The sequence below is a fragment of the Neltuma alba genome, unplaced genomic scaffold (genome assembly GCF_004799145.2).
Source record: "Neltuma alba isolate B1F8T4 unplaced genomic scaffold, ASM479914v2 tig00012727_pilon, whole genome shotgun sequence".
Classification (NCBI taxonomy): Eukaryota; Viridiplantae; Streptophyta; class Magnoliopsida; order Fabales; family Fabaceae; genus Neltuma; species Neltuma alba.
The window spans coordinates 116,881-133,145 of record NW_021637149.1 but is presented as its reverse complement, the minus strand read 5'-3'; the positions used below and the strand labels follow the sequence as shown (position 1 = coordinate 133,145).

Below are 16,265 nucleotides of genomic sequence, written 5' to 3'. Positions count from 1 at the left end.
TATTAGACTATGGAATATAATATTTTTTCTTACATGACTATATATCAAGTTATGTTACGACTATTCTTGGATTCAATTTTAAAAGTTTTTTTTTATGTATTTACACCGACTCAAATTCCAGAACTTATGCTTACGTGGCCAAAACGTCATCTATTGCCTGCTGGAATCAATATAAAATATAACTAATATTTAAAAAAAGGAAGGAAGAGAAAAGTTGCAAGAAGTTAGGCAAAGATCAAGATCCTGAATATAGGTTCGGTTGAAAAGATAGCAGTAATTATAGGGACCGAAAGCTTAAAAAAGCGTTAGCAAAATCAAGCAACATGCTAGTCAAGCTCCCCAACTATATTGGAATGACACATCACGACCTAATTGGTATTTTCAATGAAATAAGCAACTTAGTCGCCGATATCCGTGGTGGCATATCACTCCTTCCTCCCTTATGCCTCCCTCCCTTCCTCATATCACTCTCTTATTATTTCTATTTGCTCCGCTAACCACGCAGCAATTACTTCTCCTCCCACTTCACTTTAATTTGTCTCTCTTTCCTTTCACGTACGCACTACTTCTTCATCCTTTTGTCTTCATCATCGTGAATCTCGTTCCTCCATTTCTGCCTCGACTTCTTCTCTCTTTTAATTTCACAGCATTTACTATATCCATCTTCTTGTCAACCATGCATGCTAGATCTATTTTAAGTATTCAAAACGTATGTGTCACAAAACGTAAAACACACACAAGTATTCAATAGGCTTGCTGATAAACAAGTCACCACTACTTTAGTCTTTGCCTTTGAAGTTTGAACCACATGCTTAATTAGCTAAGCTTCCAGTAAACTATTAATGAACTATTGATTAGGAATGGTTGTCGGCGGCCACCTTCTTCGTTAAGCATCACATGAATTGATTTATGATCCTAAACTAATTCTTCACGAAATGGTTATTCTACATAATCAGCCTCGAGCTTATATATGGTTTGATTATTGTTGGGTATTTTCTACAATTTTCAAATAAAAAAGAAAAAAGAAAAAAAGAACTATATACCGAACGCCCTGCGAAACTGCATTTTCTAGTTGTCTCCCCCTCCAAGAGGTTTGGTAAAAGAAAAGTAACCAAATAAATACTCCTCCAATCCTTAATATAGGACCTAATTCTTAAGTTAATTTTGGTTCTAAATATAAGACCTATTTCTCATATTTATCAATTTTTTCTAAATTACTCTTATGATACTCCCTCAAGCACAATCAAGTAAATGAGGGAGAGAAGATATTAAAAAAGATGATTATGATGTTTTAAAAAAATGTCATATTTCTTATAATTAATTAACTTACCTAACTTCTTTAATTTAATCAAATTAATTAAATAGGTCTTATATTAAGGATCGGAGAAGTAGTATCTTCTAACGTCTTTGATCAAAAGGTATCGTTTTGTACTTTGTTAGGAAGAGGAGATTTTTCTACTTTTCAATTCAAAACCTACGACATGGACCACACACCTTGCAAATCTTATGAGTTGAAATGCTAGCATGGATGTGAAAATCTTATGTGTAAATAGGCTGTGAGTATTTTTATCTGTGAATGTGGATTTTTGAAGGGAAAAGGAATTGAAGGAGGAGGGAGGTTCGCCACTGATAGCGGCAGAGGTTTGAAAGAAGACAATTACATTTTCTGATGTCAACGTAGGACCCTCCTCGCAATACACACGCCCCTTTAATTTGACCGCTTCACTTGCCTCCCCCCATTAACTATCCTACGACACTATACCTCCCTCAAAGGCCATAATTGCTCCCACAAATATGCCCCTAGCTATAAATACCACGTACCCCCCCATCCTCTAAACCACTCACAATATAGCTGCTTCTTCTGCCAGCTTCCCCAAATACTCACCTTCATCTGCATCCATGGCCTCCCACATTATTAGCTTCACAACTCTCCTCCTTCTCGCCTTTGCTTTCTCTCTCTCTTTCCATTCCTCTCTAGGTACCTTCCTCTTCTCTCTCATTCTTCCCTATATTCTCATTTCCATATCATATTCCCTTCTAGTCTCAATACAAGAGAGCCAACTAGTTGAGAGATCCTAAATATAATTTATCTTAATTATAATATATCCGAGTATATGCATGGACTACGTATTCTTTTAGGCGCTCCATGCACTTTCTTACACATGCCTTGCAATTTTATTGTGGTGATGCAGGAGGAGGGATCGAGTGCGAGAAGCTGGACGAGGGGAGGTGCTCGTATGCGGTGTCGTCCACGGGGAAACGGTGCGTTCTGGAGAAGCAGGTCAAGAGGAGCGGCAAGGAACTCTACACGTGTCGTACATCTGAGATCGAAGCCGACAAAGTGAAGGACCACGTGGAGAGCGATGAGTGCGTCAAGGCATGTGGGTTGGACCGAAAGACCCTCGGCATCTCCTCCGACGCGCTCCTCGACTCCCGCTTCACCCACAACCTCTGCTCCCCTCACTGCTACCACAACTGCCCCAACGTCGTCGACCTCTACTTCAATCTCGCCGCCGGCGAAGGTACTTTCACATATTCAGCATCCTCTCCTTCTTTTCTTTTTCAGTTGTTCCTTACATCCATTCATAACGATTTCTTGTATAACTTAAACAGGAGTGTTTCTTCCCAAGTTGTGTGAGGTAGAAGGTGCGAGCGCACGCCGAGCAATGGCTGAACTGAAGAGCTCTGGAATTGTGGCTCCGGGACCTGTGAACTCAGTCAAGTTCGCCGCCACGGCTGAAACTCCTCAATCCCAACCTCTCAACTCTCTTCTCTCCAGCGCCGACCAACCTGTGGCTCCCCCACCATACGACCGTTAAGCACATATATGTTTCTTGTTTTAGTGTTATGCCCCAAGCCATATATATAGAGATGTTATATCATAAATTATATGTTACTTTGAGCTTTGGGTACGTAGTTTGCTTGGTTCGTTTGTGCTGTAATAACACAAGTTTTATACCACCCGACAGTTTGTTCAGAAGGAGCTTTCCAGTGTGACATATGATCCTATTTTGTTATACAATTCGTGTTGATCTGGCTAATGGTCGATCAATGAGGTTCGGTTTTGTTTCATTTCACTTTGATTTTCGTATTGTATGTATCATTTACAATGTCAAATTTTAAAAATAAGCAGCGACAGAAAATGTTACTGTAACTCATTCATTCGCTCAGCCGCCCATCCCAGAAAAGGACTTCGTATGCAATATTAGTGTACGTAATTGACAAGTAGCAATGTACACTCCCAAGAACTTTTACTCCGTAATTCGATTGAGCACCATATGGAACAGAGAGACATTGAAGCAGATATGCTCGAGAACATCGAATTCCTAATCCTCTGCGCTGAAAACCTGCAATTATTCCCTTCATTTCCCTCTCTCTCTCCCCTCTCTCTCTCTCTCTATATATATATTGTTTTCTGCGTTAACCAATGTCTATATAACGAGTTCAAACACCTCGTTCTCAAAGTGTGACAATGTTATTAGTGGTTAAGTGCATGAAAATATGGATAAAATCATCTGACTTCATCTATCCTTTCTGATTAATTACAAGCTTCTAGATAATTCTTTTAGGATTCAAATTCGTATTTATTATTATCCCTCATTCTGGATGACCATATAATGTATATATTATTCTATGTTACAAACCAACAATAGATATTGCAAGAGGTAGATTAGTATACGCCGTGACCCCAAGGGATTTACATTGTGTGCTCATCAGTTTTGATGAGCACCCAATGCTCATCAAATCTGGACCATCCAGATCTGATCTGGACGGTCTAGATTTATTTTTATTTTTATTTTTTAAAAATAATTATTTTAATATGTATAGGATAAAAAATAAAAATAATCTTTTAACTATCATTCTTTAAAAATATAATTTTTTTATTTTAAAATAATTATTTAATAATATTAAATCTGGACGGTCTCACTGAATGGGGACCCGACCCCAAGTGGTGCAAAATGTGGGTGTGCGCCATCCTTCTATACAAGGGAGGATTAGGATAGGTGCAGTTGAATCATGCTATTTCGATTAATTAAAAAGGACCAGTGGATTGAAAAGTTTTTGTTACATATTGGTTAAAATATGTTCAGCTTATTATGTGAGAACGAGTAAGTTTATGATCATGGAAAAACAATAGATTACCACTAGTTTTAACACCACTTATATCTGAACAGTATGTAACTATCATTAATCATTCTTCCCAAATCACACCTTATATCCCTACTTAAACTCAAAAAAGTCGCAATTAAAGTGTTTTGCATGCTGTTAGGAATGATATAGGGTTAAAAGAAATAAGAACATTTTCCTTGTTGTACCCGTAGAGCTTTTTTTTTTTTTTCCCTCCTGCGTACACATAGAGCTGTAGAATTGTCATCACTTGGGCCTTAATTTTGCAATATTTATGCGCAACAATGGATAAACCCTTCTCTGCGGCCCTGGGCTTTGGGGCTTCCTTTTTTTTTTGCCTGCTTTGTGATTTATATGAGATCATTATAATAAAGGCCCATATGTCAGGCCCGTTCTCACAGCCTTTTTTTCATATACAGATTCCCATGGCCTCCTTGCCCAAAAAACTTCTCATCGCCTCGTTGTCGCAAGTGTCATCGTCCTTTTTTTTTTTGGGGGGGGGGGTGGAATTCTATTTCATTCATTATTATTCTATTTCTCTACATATATGTCTTTCTCCCTCAAAAGTCAAAATATACGTCGTCATTCTTTCCCACTGATCTGTTTTATCTCTTCTCTTCTCCAGCACCTCTAAATGAGGAAAATAAATAAAATGATTTTAATTAACTTATAATAATATCTTGCATTAACTAAAGATTTCTTGATCCATAAACGACAATCGGAGTAAATTCTGAGACTGGGGTGTATGGTTTGGGACAAGGTAGTGATGGGATTTAATTTAATAGTCACGTTTCTTTTTTTAATGACCGAACATCATTATTATTAACGTTATTTGAGTTGCCGAGAAGGGATGAAATAAGAAGGTTTTAGTAATAACTTAACCCATGAAAATAATTCACGAGTGACCGAGGACAAGACAACAGTACTAGGCGACGGGGTGACGACAGAGCGGCGGCGGTTGGTGGTGACGTGGCAATGTGACAGCGACCGATAAGAGATTAACCCCATAGTCAGGGCTCATCTGGCCAGTTCGTACCTCGTCAACTCTGGTGGCCACCCTTCTCTCTCGTACTTGCCCCAGCCACCGCCCGTATCATCAGATTTGGACACTTTATGACCATGAATTATTTAAAAATAAAAAATGTAAGTTTAATTATTTATTTTTTAATTCAATACGGGAGACAGGATGGGGAGAAAAAAATAAAGAGAGAACTAAAATATGCATATACAATAGTTCAAAACAAAACTTATTATTGAAGCAATTAATACTTCGACCTAATTTAATAGTTGATATTGATTTTATATATAAGATTTATTTTATATGTTTATCAATTTTTTTCAAATAAATTCTATTAATATTCCTTCAACAATAATCAAATAAAAGAAAAAGAAAACGAGCTAAAAAGATGCTTAGAGTATTTAAAAAAATGATATTAACTAATTTAACTAATATTATTAATCTAATCAAATTAGTTAATTAGATTTTATATTAATTAAGAATCCAAAGAGCATTACATATGTTTTTTGCCAATAATTACCGGTACTATAATTATACATCTGATTCCTTCTGTGATGAGATGAATGCAGAAACTGCCATTGTTGCTGCATAAACACATCAAGATTTGGATTGTAAGATTAATGCATAAGCTTAAGCTGATATTTATTTTCGAGGAGGATCATATAGCGGTGATGATTATAGATGTCGATGCAGTGTGATTATGACAAATGTGATATATTAGGCTAAGGAAGGAGTATTTGAAAAAAAAAAAAAAACAGAAAACAGAAGGAATCAGATATATAATACTCATAAAAACCTGATTTCAGACCTCACCATTCTCAAACAGAACCGAGCTGACTTTCGCGGGCGGGTTTTTCAAAGCCCAATTTGAACTTTGCTACTTGTTAAAGTGTAAACCTCAGCCTACCTAGACCCTTAATCATTGTAGTTAGGTTCAAAGAGGAAGAGAACACACCAAAAATAACTAATTAATGACCGAGAGAATGAATAAATTATCTATCAAGGTTGGCTTGGGTGAGTCATCAATTTTATGCCTAGCCCAGAGGAGGACTCGTCCAAGAGAAACGAAATGCCAAGCCCAAGGGATAAAGTAGCCGAAAGGTTCCAGGTCTTGAGGGAAAAGAAAAAGTACTAGATCAGACGGGAGTGAAATAGTACTCCTGTTTGGATAGAAACTAAATTATGATTTCAGAAATATTTTTACAGTGTACGAAATAAATATATAAAAAAATTTATCTCATTTTGTAAAAAAAATGTTCCTAAAACTATTTGGAAGTTACTAAACACCCTGAATCTTCATCCCCGTCCACCGAAATGCTAATCGATTATTGGAAACGAATTTAGAAAAATCTTAGAAAACGTGTGCTTTGACATCGACGTTTCAAAATTTGCCACGTCAAGGGACCGCCCCTCTCGTTCTTTATATTGTGATCTGTGATGCGTCACAACGCAATTCTCGTCCTTCTCTTATTGACTCTTCTCGGTTTTTATATTTTGCCAAAACTCTTCTCCCATTGATTCTTCCCAATCCCACATCATGGAGGCTCCTACTCTCACCGGCTTGCTCAATCGAATCTCCTCCGAATTCCCCTCCCGTCGTGCCATCTCCGTCCCCGGCAAGTTCGATCTCACCTACTCTCGTCTTCTCGAACTCGTCGAACGCGCAGCTTCTCGTTTAGTCTCATCTGGAATCAACGCCGGCGATGTCGTCGCTCTTACCTTCCCCAATACCGTCGAGGTTTGATTTCCATTCTATGTATATTCTGTGTTTGGTTGATCCGGATGGATACTGAAGGAAATGAATTCACACTATTTCATTGGATTCTTCAAATCTTCTACTTTCCACATTTCTTGAAATTCTTTCTTTTCTCTTTTGTTTCATTGTAAATGGCGTTGATTTTTTTCCCCGTATTTCACAGTTCGTGATAATGTTTTTGGCCGTAATTCGTGCACGAGCCACGGCCGCGCCACTGAACCCAGCCTATACGGCCGAGGAGTTCGAGTTTTACTTATCCGACTCGGAGTCGAAGCTCTTGTTGACGTCCCGAGAAGGGAATGGTTCGGCTCAAGACGCGGCTTCAAAGCTTAATATCCCTCACGTGACGGCTTCGCTTGCCAAAGCTGATGACGCCGAGCTCAGTCTCTCTCTGACTCACAACCAATCGAGATCGGACTTGGCCGCCAAACTCGTTAACGACCCGTCCGACGTGGCCCTATTCCTCCACACCTCAGGCACGACGAGCCGGCCCAAAGGAGTGCCTCTAACTCAGCACAACTTGGCCGCTTCGGTTCAGAACATCAAGTCCGTGTACAAACTCACTGAGTCCGATTCGACGGTGATCGTTCTGCCACTCTTTCACGTCCACGGACTCATCGCGGGATTACTGAGTTCGCTCTGTGCGGGGGCCGCTGTGGCGCTGCCGGCGGCTGGCCGTTTCTCGGCTTCCACGTTTTGGGCAGATATGCTGAATTACAACGCGACATGGTATACGGCGGTCCCTACCATACACCAGATCATACTGGATCGTCACTCGAGCAAGCCCGAACCCCACCCGAAACTCCGATTTGTTCGGAGTTGCAGCGCGTCGCTCGCACCGATTATATTGGGTCGGCTGGAGGAGGCATTTGGAGCGCCGGTTTTGGAGGCCTATGCAATGACGGAAGCGTCCCATCTAATGTCATCAAACCCGTTGCCGGCGGACGGGCCGCACAAGCCCGGGTCGGTGGGGAAACCAGCGGGTCAAGAAATGTCAATCCTGAACGAGAAGGGAGAGATCCAGAAGGCTGAAGTTCCAGGAGAGGTCTGCATCAGGGGTCCGAATGTGACAAAAGGATACAAAAATAACCCGGCAGCTAATACGACAGCGTTTGAGTTCGGATGGTTCCACACCGGTGATCTCGGGTTTTTTGATTCAGACGGGTATTTGCATCTGGTTGGCCGAATTAAGGAGCTCATTAATCGTGGAGGTAATCACCATTTTTTAATTTTACTCAGACACGGAAGTTGGAATCTTGTTTGCTTCGGAATTAGCGCTTGTGTCAAAATTACTAATTAGCGTGATGAAACAGCTAGCAAACTGCCGCGTGATTCGGTAGAGTAGGCCCTGATCTAATGTGGTTGGGCCAAGTAGCAATTAAAATGATAAACGAAACCCTATTATGAGTATAATAAAGAAGAGAAGAGTGATTTGAATTTCGCAGGTGTCGTGTCACATTGAAGTTTGGAGGAGAAAGCCTCGGCATTGATATATACAAGTCACTGTGAAGTTTGAACGAATGGGTTTAAGGGCACATAGGTCGGCTTATGCCTTTTTGGTCAGTTGTGAAGGCTAGAGCCGGGAAACGGGCTGAGCCCGTCGGGCCGGCCCTTTTAGGCCCTGAAATTATGAGGGCCGGGCTTGATATTTTTCTCTTAAAATGAGAAATAAGTCCTGGAGGGCTGGCCCTGGAGGGCCGAGGGCTTAAAAGGGCCGGCCCTGGAGGGCCGCGGGCCGGCCCTTTTAAGCCCTTTTAAATTTTTTTTATTTTTTTAAATTTTTTTATATAATATTAATGCTATTAATTTTTTATATTGTTGATAATATTTCAAATATTTAGTTATTATTATATTTTAAAATTAAATTTAGTTTTAGACAATAATTTATCCAATTAAATTTTTAAAAAATGGGTTAATTTAGACTTTAATAATGATTTGATTTATATTATATGCGTTGATATTTTTAAACTATATATATATATATTGATAATAGAATATTTTTATACTTATATAACTTGTGATTCTATAATTTAAATTAGAAATTCATGAGTTTCAATAACAATGTTCTCACATTAAAGTAAAATAATAGTTAGATTGCAAAATTTAAAAATAAAATTCTTATAAAGAAGAAAAACTAGATATTTTTGTTACGAAAGAAAAGCATACTTATGAAGAAAAGTAATTAATTATAGTGATGATGAAGTTTCAAAAGATTAATGATAGTGTTTATTTATTACACAATTGCATTATAGATAAAACTTTTAGATGTTGTTATATTGTTAATAAATGTTTTAAATGTTCTTAGATGTTGATGAATATTTATATATGATGATATTTATATTTGTGACTTAATTTTATTCATATCTATGTCTTTATTAATAATTTCATTGGTTATTTTCATATTTTTATAAAAAATATGATAAATATAAAAAATAGTATTTTTTCTTAAACGGGCCAAAAGCCCGCGGGCCGACCCTGGCCCTGTAGCTTAAGGGCCGGGCTTAGCAAATTGGGGTATTTTTAAAATTTCAGCCCTGGAGGGCCGGCCCTTTTAAACCCGCCAGCCCTGAAGGGCCGGCCCTGATTCCCGGCTCTAGTGAAGGCAAGGCATTGTGGGGGTCAGATTTTGACTATGTGGGGTGGGCCAGAAAAGGAGGGGGCAAATATATACTCATATATAAATAAATATATATATATATTCTCTGAAAAGGACATTATATGATGGAATAAAGTGGATTTTATTTTTTGGATTGACCCAGGGGAGAAAATATCACCCATAGAAGTGGATGCTGTCCTGTTATCTCATCCGGACGTTGCTCAGGCGGTTGCTTTCGGAGTGCCTGACGATAAGTATGGCGAGGAGGTATGTATGCCTGCCCTTATCCTACTTCCTTCATTCCCTCTCTTTTATCTTCCCATCTTTCAACCTTCCCCGTTCCCTTTACATTATCCATTTCCTTTTCTGGATTTATTATTATCTTTTTATAATAATATTATAACATGAATCATTAGTTAAATGACTTATTTCTGATCATAGTTTTTTATTGAAGTATATTGAAATTTGTTAAGATTTTTTAATATACTTTTATTATCAAAAACTCTTCATTGGATTTCATCGATTTATAATTATGTTGTCCTGAATTAAGATCTAATAAGCTTAAATGTCGCTGAAAATTACGCATTTTATGGCTCCTTACAAAGTACTATTGCAATGCAAATCTCACTCAAATGCTCATAGATACATACACATTTTGATAGATACTAAAATTGATTAAATTAGCGAACAGCAAGTGATGAAACTAAATGATTTTTAAGGGGTCATAATTTTTTCCTAGGACTCCTTTTTTGGGGTGGGGTGGGGTGGGGTTGGGGGGGGATTTCTTGAGCCACAAGATTTTTTTTCACGTGTAAATTAGTGTAAGGAAGGACCGCAAATTTTTGCATCGTCTGAAACTTAGCCCTAAAAAAAAAAAGCCAAAAGGAAAGGCTTTTGGTGTGTCGGTCATGGATGATCACTGAGATGAGGCTTCAGTCATGTCTTGTGGGAAGCGTCTAACCAAAAGTTCTGCTCTGAATCATTAAAATTTTGTCACCTTCACTCTCAAAGTTCATGGGATTATTCCTGTCACCAACCAACCTTGTTGTGGCGTACAAGAAAACCCTCCTTACTGAGATCTAGACTTTATCTGTTTTCTTTGCTTGTTTGTTTTTGCCAACAATCTCTCATAATTGTGGCCTTGGTTTTCTTTCAATTTCTGGATCTCTTCAATAGACCAAAACCGAACAACTGGATGCCCGCATTAAATTCAAATGAACTTACAAACTAAGAAATCAAACCATTAGTTACATTTTTTTTTCCTAAAAGAAAAGAAAACATGTTTCGGATGATTAATACCTTTTATATCAATTATCTACCCTAAGCCTCTTCTTGCAATTGGCCCCTTTCCTTTTAGCAGCTCTTCCTCGTGGGAAAATGACAAGCTCTAAAAATGCTTCTCAGTTTTCAGAATGGTTAAGGTCTAGCACCCTGAAATATTTTCTTCTATGCATTCAGTATCCTAAAATATTTTATAGTGCAACCAGCATCTCAAAGTATTTTTTTAGATGCATCCAGCATCTAAAAAATATTTTTGATGCATCCAGCACCAAGGTAAAAAAAATATTTTAGGGTGCTGGGTGTCCCTAAAAAATATTTTAAAGTGCTGGACGTCTTTAAAAAATACTTCAGAGTGTTAGATGCACCACAAAATATTTCAAAATGCTGGATGTATCTTAGTCCTTTCTAGAAAGCAACATATTAGATCCTGATGTCCTGGACCTGCAAGTTGCAACCTCAGAAACATGCATAACTGAGGTTGTCCTTTCTTTTTCTTTTTTTTTTTCCTGGAGGAGAGGAGCGCAAGCTTCGAACACGTTATTTCTCTGGGATACGATCATACGATGAATATCGTATTTTGTCCTGTTTATAATTTCTAGAGGATACAACAGCTGGTACCTTCAAACCATAAATGCGAAGATAGCTCCATTACGGTGGATCTTAAGAGAGGCATAATGTACTGTACAATTTTTGAATGGTGGTTGGTCCTGCACAATCCACGGCATCTAATTTTAAAATAAAGAGAAATATAACAGAACTCAAAGAAATAGTTAAAAAGAGATTATTCATGCATACATGACGCAGTTGTCTTCTGCTTTGTGTCACTTTTTCTTGTTACTGTGTTCCTATCACTGTTAAATACATCTTTTTGATAAGTGAAATCGGTGTTGGTGACAGATAAATTGTGCAGTAATAGCAAGAGAAGGATCAGAAATTGACGAGGAAGAGGTGTTAAGGTTTTGCAAGAAGAATCTTGCATCCTTCAAAGTACCCAAGAAGGTTTTCGTCACTGATTCTTTGCCGAAGACTGCCACCGGCAAGATCCTCCGCCGTCTTGTCGCTGAGCACTTCGTTTCTCAAAAGTGAGCTTCTGCTGTAAGGTCCTCATCTTTTGGCGTCTGTATACAATGCTCAATAAGAGGTGGCCCTACCCCCTACCCTTCGTTTTTTTCACCCCGGCAATATGTGAGAATGTAAGGCCAAGCAGCATGTCTAATTTGGATTATCTGTGAAAGTCAAAAGAGGAAAGAAAAATAATCATCGTTATTAAAATTTTAGTTATCCAAAGAAGATGATTTTTTCTTCCTGAATGTTCTGGATGGTTAAGACCTTTTAAAAATATTTTACTTTTTTTTAATTCAAAATTGCGACAGCTCAGAGGTTCAGACTCCTTTTCGTGGCCAATTCAGAGCCTCAGGCAGGCTAACCCTGATGGCAATTAGCAAATTAAAGCTCTGAACGTACTGGAAAGGGAAATGGATGGATTAAGACTGAAAACAAAAGTAATCTTGCAATCGAGAAATTAAGAAATGTATTAGTTTTCGAATAAAAAATTAATAACAACATTTATTGTACGGAGTGGCTAAAATAGAATAATGCCAATACATGTTACTCTGCCCGCTCACCTGCACTAAGCGGGTTTTATACTAAGTACGGAAGAGTGCTTTCTTTTGTTTGGGTATGGGTTACTACTTTCGGTTTCTGAGTGCCTCTTAACAAGTTAACAAGTAAATTTACTCGGGCATAACATTACGCCCAGAATTATAACCAGTATTCAATGTTTTTTTTTTTTTTTGGTCCAACCAGTATTCAATGTTATTTGTGAAGTTGATTAAATTATTGTTTTCCAATCCTGTCTCTCCCCACTTAATTAGCTCGAGAAAAAAGAAAATTAAAGCAACAAATTAAGAGAAAATAAAAACAGCCCAGACATGTCAGACATTTTACAAAGACCTAGCAAATCAAAATAATTCCTATTAAAGAGTATAGCTGAATTATATGCAATTGAAAGAGGACTAGTACACACAGCATTTGCATCCACATAGAGGAGGATCTAGTCTATACAGCGAAAACTTGAAAACAGAATTTGTAAGAATAAAAAATACTCATATAATTCTAAATATAAAACTCATTTTATAATATAAATTACATAATAAGTTTTATATTTAAAATAATAAGAACATTAAAATATCAATTAACTCAATCCCTAAATTTTTTCAAAGAAAAATCTATCATAAAGCTTCAACAGAACCCTCGATCCGTCCGCCCATCTGTGGTCATGAACCGAACGAAAAACTCGGCCCCAAATTCTTTGGGGAAAAAAACATTCCCACTCCAGTTTAAAACCCAAGACAACTGAATTTTAGACCTGAAATGTATCATCAGCAAACCGGCAATCAGAACCCGAATCGAATGCTTCAAGTAAACCTATTCCGAAAACGCCAGGGAGGTTACAAAATCATAAAAGCAAGGTATACCCATATAGCACGAATATAACCTAAACTTCCAATATAGCACAAATCAATACGGGCACAACTTAGTCATGTAAATATGCCTCAAGAAATAAAACCTACAGCTATGACGAACAAAGGCCGAGAGCCCAAAAACAATCCAAGACTCCCGAAAAAGGTATTCGGGTAGAGGGAGAAAAACATAACATCATTAGCACATGTTTCATAATAAGAACAAAAGACCTCGAAAGCACAATCCTAAATTTCCTGAGGTTCTTCTTCCTCCTCATCTTCATAGTCATAACCCTCCTCATCGGCAGTGGCATCTTGGTACTGCTGGTATTCAGAAACAAGATCGTTCATGTTGCTCTCAGCCTCAGTAAACTCCATCTCATCCATACCCTCTCCTGTGTACCAGTGCAAGAAAGCCTTTCTGCGGAACATGGCTGTGAACTGCTCGCTCACCCTCCTGAACATTTCTTGGATAGAAGTGGAGTTGCCAATAAACGTAGATGCCATTTTCAAACCAGTTGGAGGAATATCACACACGGTCGATTTGACATTGTTGGGGATCCACTCGACAAAATATGATGAATTCTTGTTCTGAACGTTAATCATCTGCTCATCAACCTCCTTAGTGCTCATTTTACCTCGAAACATAGCAGAGGCAGTCAGATATCTTCCATGACGAGGATCAGCGGCACACATCATGTTCTTGGCATCCCACATTTGTTGAGTCAACTCAGGAACGGTGAGAGCCCTATACTGCTGTGACCCACGAGATGTGAGCGGAGCAAAGCCAACCATAAAGAAATGCAACCGAGGGAAGGGTATGAGATTGACAGCAAGTTTGCGGAGATCTGAGTTCAGTTGACCAGGGAAGCGAAGACAACATGTGACACCACTCATCGTGGCAGAAATTAGATGGTTCAGATCTCCAACTGCGACAAAAAAGATAAAGGATCAAATTCAATGACGTTGAACAAAAACACTGAAAATAATATTAGATACGCCACAACTTCAAGCATAAACCAGAAAACAGACTCACAGCTTGGAGTGGTGAGCTTGAGAGTACGGAAGCAAATGTCATATAAAGCTTCGTTGTCCAAAACCATGCATTCATCTGCATTTTCGACCAGCTGGTGAACAGAAAGAGTTGCGTTATAGGGTTCCACAACAGTGTCAGACACCTTTGGAGATGGGAACACGGAAAACGTGAGCATCATACGATCGGGATATTCTTCCCTGATCTTGGATATCAAAAGTGTTCCCATCCCTGAACCCGTTCCACCACCCAAAGAGTGGCAAACCTGGAAACCTGAAATAAGAAGCAAAATTAAAGTTGCCGAATACTTCTGCAAGGATAACAATAGCAACTAATTAGACTAGAGAGCATGCGCACTCAGTTCTTTCAAGCAAACAAGCGGACTAGGAGAATGCTACAAATAATTGGAATTACTCATTCATTTGATGATTCATACAGGTAGTTTATAGTAATTAAAAAAATCATTTGAAATTGAACAGGACTCCAAACACCAAATTTCTTAGTCTCGCTTCATTCGTTCTTACATTCCAATCAACATAACAGGAAAAGAAACCCTAAATAGACAAAAAGAATTTACTCAATAGCCAGAGGAGTACTCTTATTTAAAACATCCATATGCCGAATCGACCAGATAGTTTATGTCATTATAAACTACACACAGCCAGAGTTGCAAGGAACAAACAGGAAATATAATGATCTCAATATAAACAACAGAAATTGTAACAATTACTATTACAACGATACACCTTCAGATTTGCATTCAAAGAACTTGTACATTCATTCACACATATTGGCATTTCGAGAACTTATATATTCACACAGATCGATAGCCCAATCAATTTATAGAAAACCTGAAACTGTGCAGCAATATGTAATCCGTTTTTTTAAAAAAAAAAACTAAGACAAGAGCAAGCGTTCAAATAAATAGTTAACAGCTCAGAAAGAACTTAAAGTTGAATTAGAAGTAAAAGACCCTAAAATCTATTACATGACTTAACAGATTTTATACCTTGAAGGCAGTCGCAGTTCTCTGCCTCCTTTCTGACAACATCGAGCACCGAATCGATCAACTCGGCTCCCTCAGTGTAGTGTCCCTTGGCCCAGTTGTTCCCTGCCCCTGACTGACCGAAAACAAAGTTATCCGGTCGGAAAATCTGTCCGTACGGACCAGATCTGACGCTATCCATGGTTCCTGGCTCCAGATCCATAAGCACCGCCCTGGGAACGAATCGACCACAACTCGCCTCGTTGTAGTACACATTGACGCGTTCGAGTTGCAAATCATTGTCACCCTGGTATCGACCGGTTGAATCGATGCCGTGCTCGGCGCAAACTACCTCCCAAAACTTGGCTCCGATCTGGTTACCGCATTGGCCTCCCTGGATGTGAAGAATCTCACGCATCTTCGCAGCCGAGCTTGGAAGAACGAGTTCTTGAGAGATTAGAGGAGGGAGGTGGAGAGAGAGAAACGAGAGAGAAAGTAAAAGACTGGAGAGGCGACGAGCAAAATCTGATAAAATGAAGTGGAAGCAGGGAGTTTTTTATAGGTGGGAGGTAACGGCTCTTTAACGGCGTGAACTGCGAAGCTGCAGTTGACGAGAAATGTGACGGTGCCGTTGGGTTTCAGGGGGAATTTAAATTTTGAAAAGGGAGCCAAAATTTTGAATATCTCTATAAGTAGTTATCACCTGTGCTCATGCTCATTCATGCACAAAATCTCATCCGTCAATTATGCCCGAAATCGTAAGATGAAAACACGCGGGAAGTATGTATTGGTTAGATGACGAGTGAGTCAGAGGATTAAGATGCGCCTGACTCATATAGAGACGTTTTTGTCTTCTTGGCCGAAGACGTTCATTGAGAAGTGAGAAAGATGGGGAACGGAGAGGCAACGCGCAGAGGAATGCGAGTGAAGTGGACGCGCGGAAGACAACTGTACGAGCAAGTGGGAAGTTGAGGGAAGGCACATGAAAGTTGGCAAGAGCTGCACG

At 38.8% G+C, this 16,265-nt stretch overlaps 3 protein-coding genes across 3 annotated transcripts; 2 read left to right on the top strand and 1 right to left on the bottom strand.

Moving 5' to 3' along the window:
• The first annotated feature begins 1,837 nt into the window (after positions 1-1,837).
• Positions 1,838-3,073, top strand: LOC114730344 (uncharacterized). Its single transcript, XM_028917400.1, has 3 exons — positions 1,838-1,978; positions 2,193-2,522; positions 2,614-3,073. The coding sequence occupies exons 1-3, from the start codon at positions 1,900-1,902 to the stop codon at positions 2,817-2,819; spliced, it is 615 nt and encodes a 204-aa protein (XP_028773233.1). The 5' UTR covers positions 1,838-1,899; the 3' UTR covers positions 2,820-3,073.
• A 3,534-nt stretch (positions 3,074-6,607) lies between these two features.
• Positions 6,608-12,134, top strand: LOC114730343 (oxalate--CoA ligase). The gene is made up of 4 exons (XM_028917399.1): positions 6,608-6,884; positions 7,066-8,113; positions 9,662-9,765; positions 11,677-12,134. The coding sequence occupies exons 1-4, from the start codon at positions 6,684-6,686 to the stop codon at positions 11,863-11,865; spliced, it is 1,542 nt and encodes a 513-aa protein (XP_028773232.1). The 5' UTR covers positions 6,608-6,683; the 3' UTR covers positions 11,866-12,134.
• A 1,021-nt stretch (positions 12,135-13,155) lies between these two features.
• LOC114730335 (tubulin beta-1 chain) lies at positions 13,156-15,774 on the bottom strand. Its single transcript, XM_028917388.1, has 3 exons — positions 15,284-15,774; positions 14,278-14,547; positions 13,156-14,170 (listed from the first exon to the last, which is right to left on the bottom strand). The coding sequence occupies exons 1-3, from the start codon at positions 15,675-15,677 to the stop codon at positions 13,488-13,490; spliced, it is 1,347 nt and encodes a 448-aa protein (XP_028773221.1). The 5' UTR covers positions 15,678-15,774; the 3' UTR covers positions 13,156-13,487.
• Positions 15,775-16,265: the final 491 nt, after the last annotated feature.

What these genes read in the sequence shown, in the direction of transcription:
- LOC114730335 (XM_028917388.1), bottom strand. Translation starts at nt 15,677, where the DNA reads ATGCGTGAGATTCTTCACATCCAGGGAGGCCAATGCGGTAACCAGATC. An exon ending in GAACTGCGACTGCCTTCAAG is followed by an intron (nt 14,548 to 15,283) that starts GTATAAAATCTG and finishes TTCTTATTTCAG; the next exon opens with GTTTCCAGGTTTGCCACTCT. An exon ending in CAAGCTCACCACTCCAAGCT is followed by an intron (nt 14,171 to 14,277) that starts GTGAGTCTGTTT and finishes TTTTTGTCGCAG; the next exon opens with TTGGAGATCTGAACCATCTA.
- LOC114730343 (XM_028917399.1), top strand. Translation starts at nt 6,684, where the DNA reads ATGGAGGCTCCTACTCTCACCGGCTTGCTCAATCGAATCTCCTCCGAA. An exon ending in CCTTCCCCAATACCGTCGAG is followed by an intron (nt 6,885 to 7,065) that starts GTTTGATTTCCA and finishes CGTATTTCACAG; the next exon opens with TTCGTGATAATGTTTTTGGC. An exon ending in ACGATAAGTATGGCGAGGAG is followed by an intron (nt 9,766 to 11,676) that starts GTATGTATGCCT and finishes TGTTGGTGACAG; the next exon opens with ATAAATTGTGCAGTAATAGC.
- LOC114730344 (XM_028917400.1), top strand. Translation starts at nt 1,900, where the DNA reads ATGGCCTCCCACATTATTAGCTTCACAACTCTCCTCCTTCTCGCCTTT. An exon ending in CTCTTTCCATTCCTCTCTAG is followed by an intron (nt 1,979 to 2,192) that starts GTACCTTCCTCT and finishes GTGGTGATGCAG; the next exon opens with GAGGAGGGATCGAGTGCGAG. An exon ending in CAATCTCGCCGCCGGCGAAG is followed by an intron (nt 2,523 to 2,613) that starts GTACTTTCACAT and finishes TAACTTAAACAG; the next exon opens with GAGTGTTTCTTCCCAAGTTG.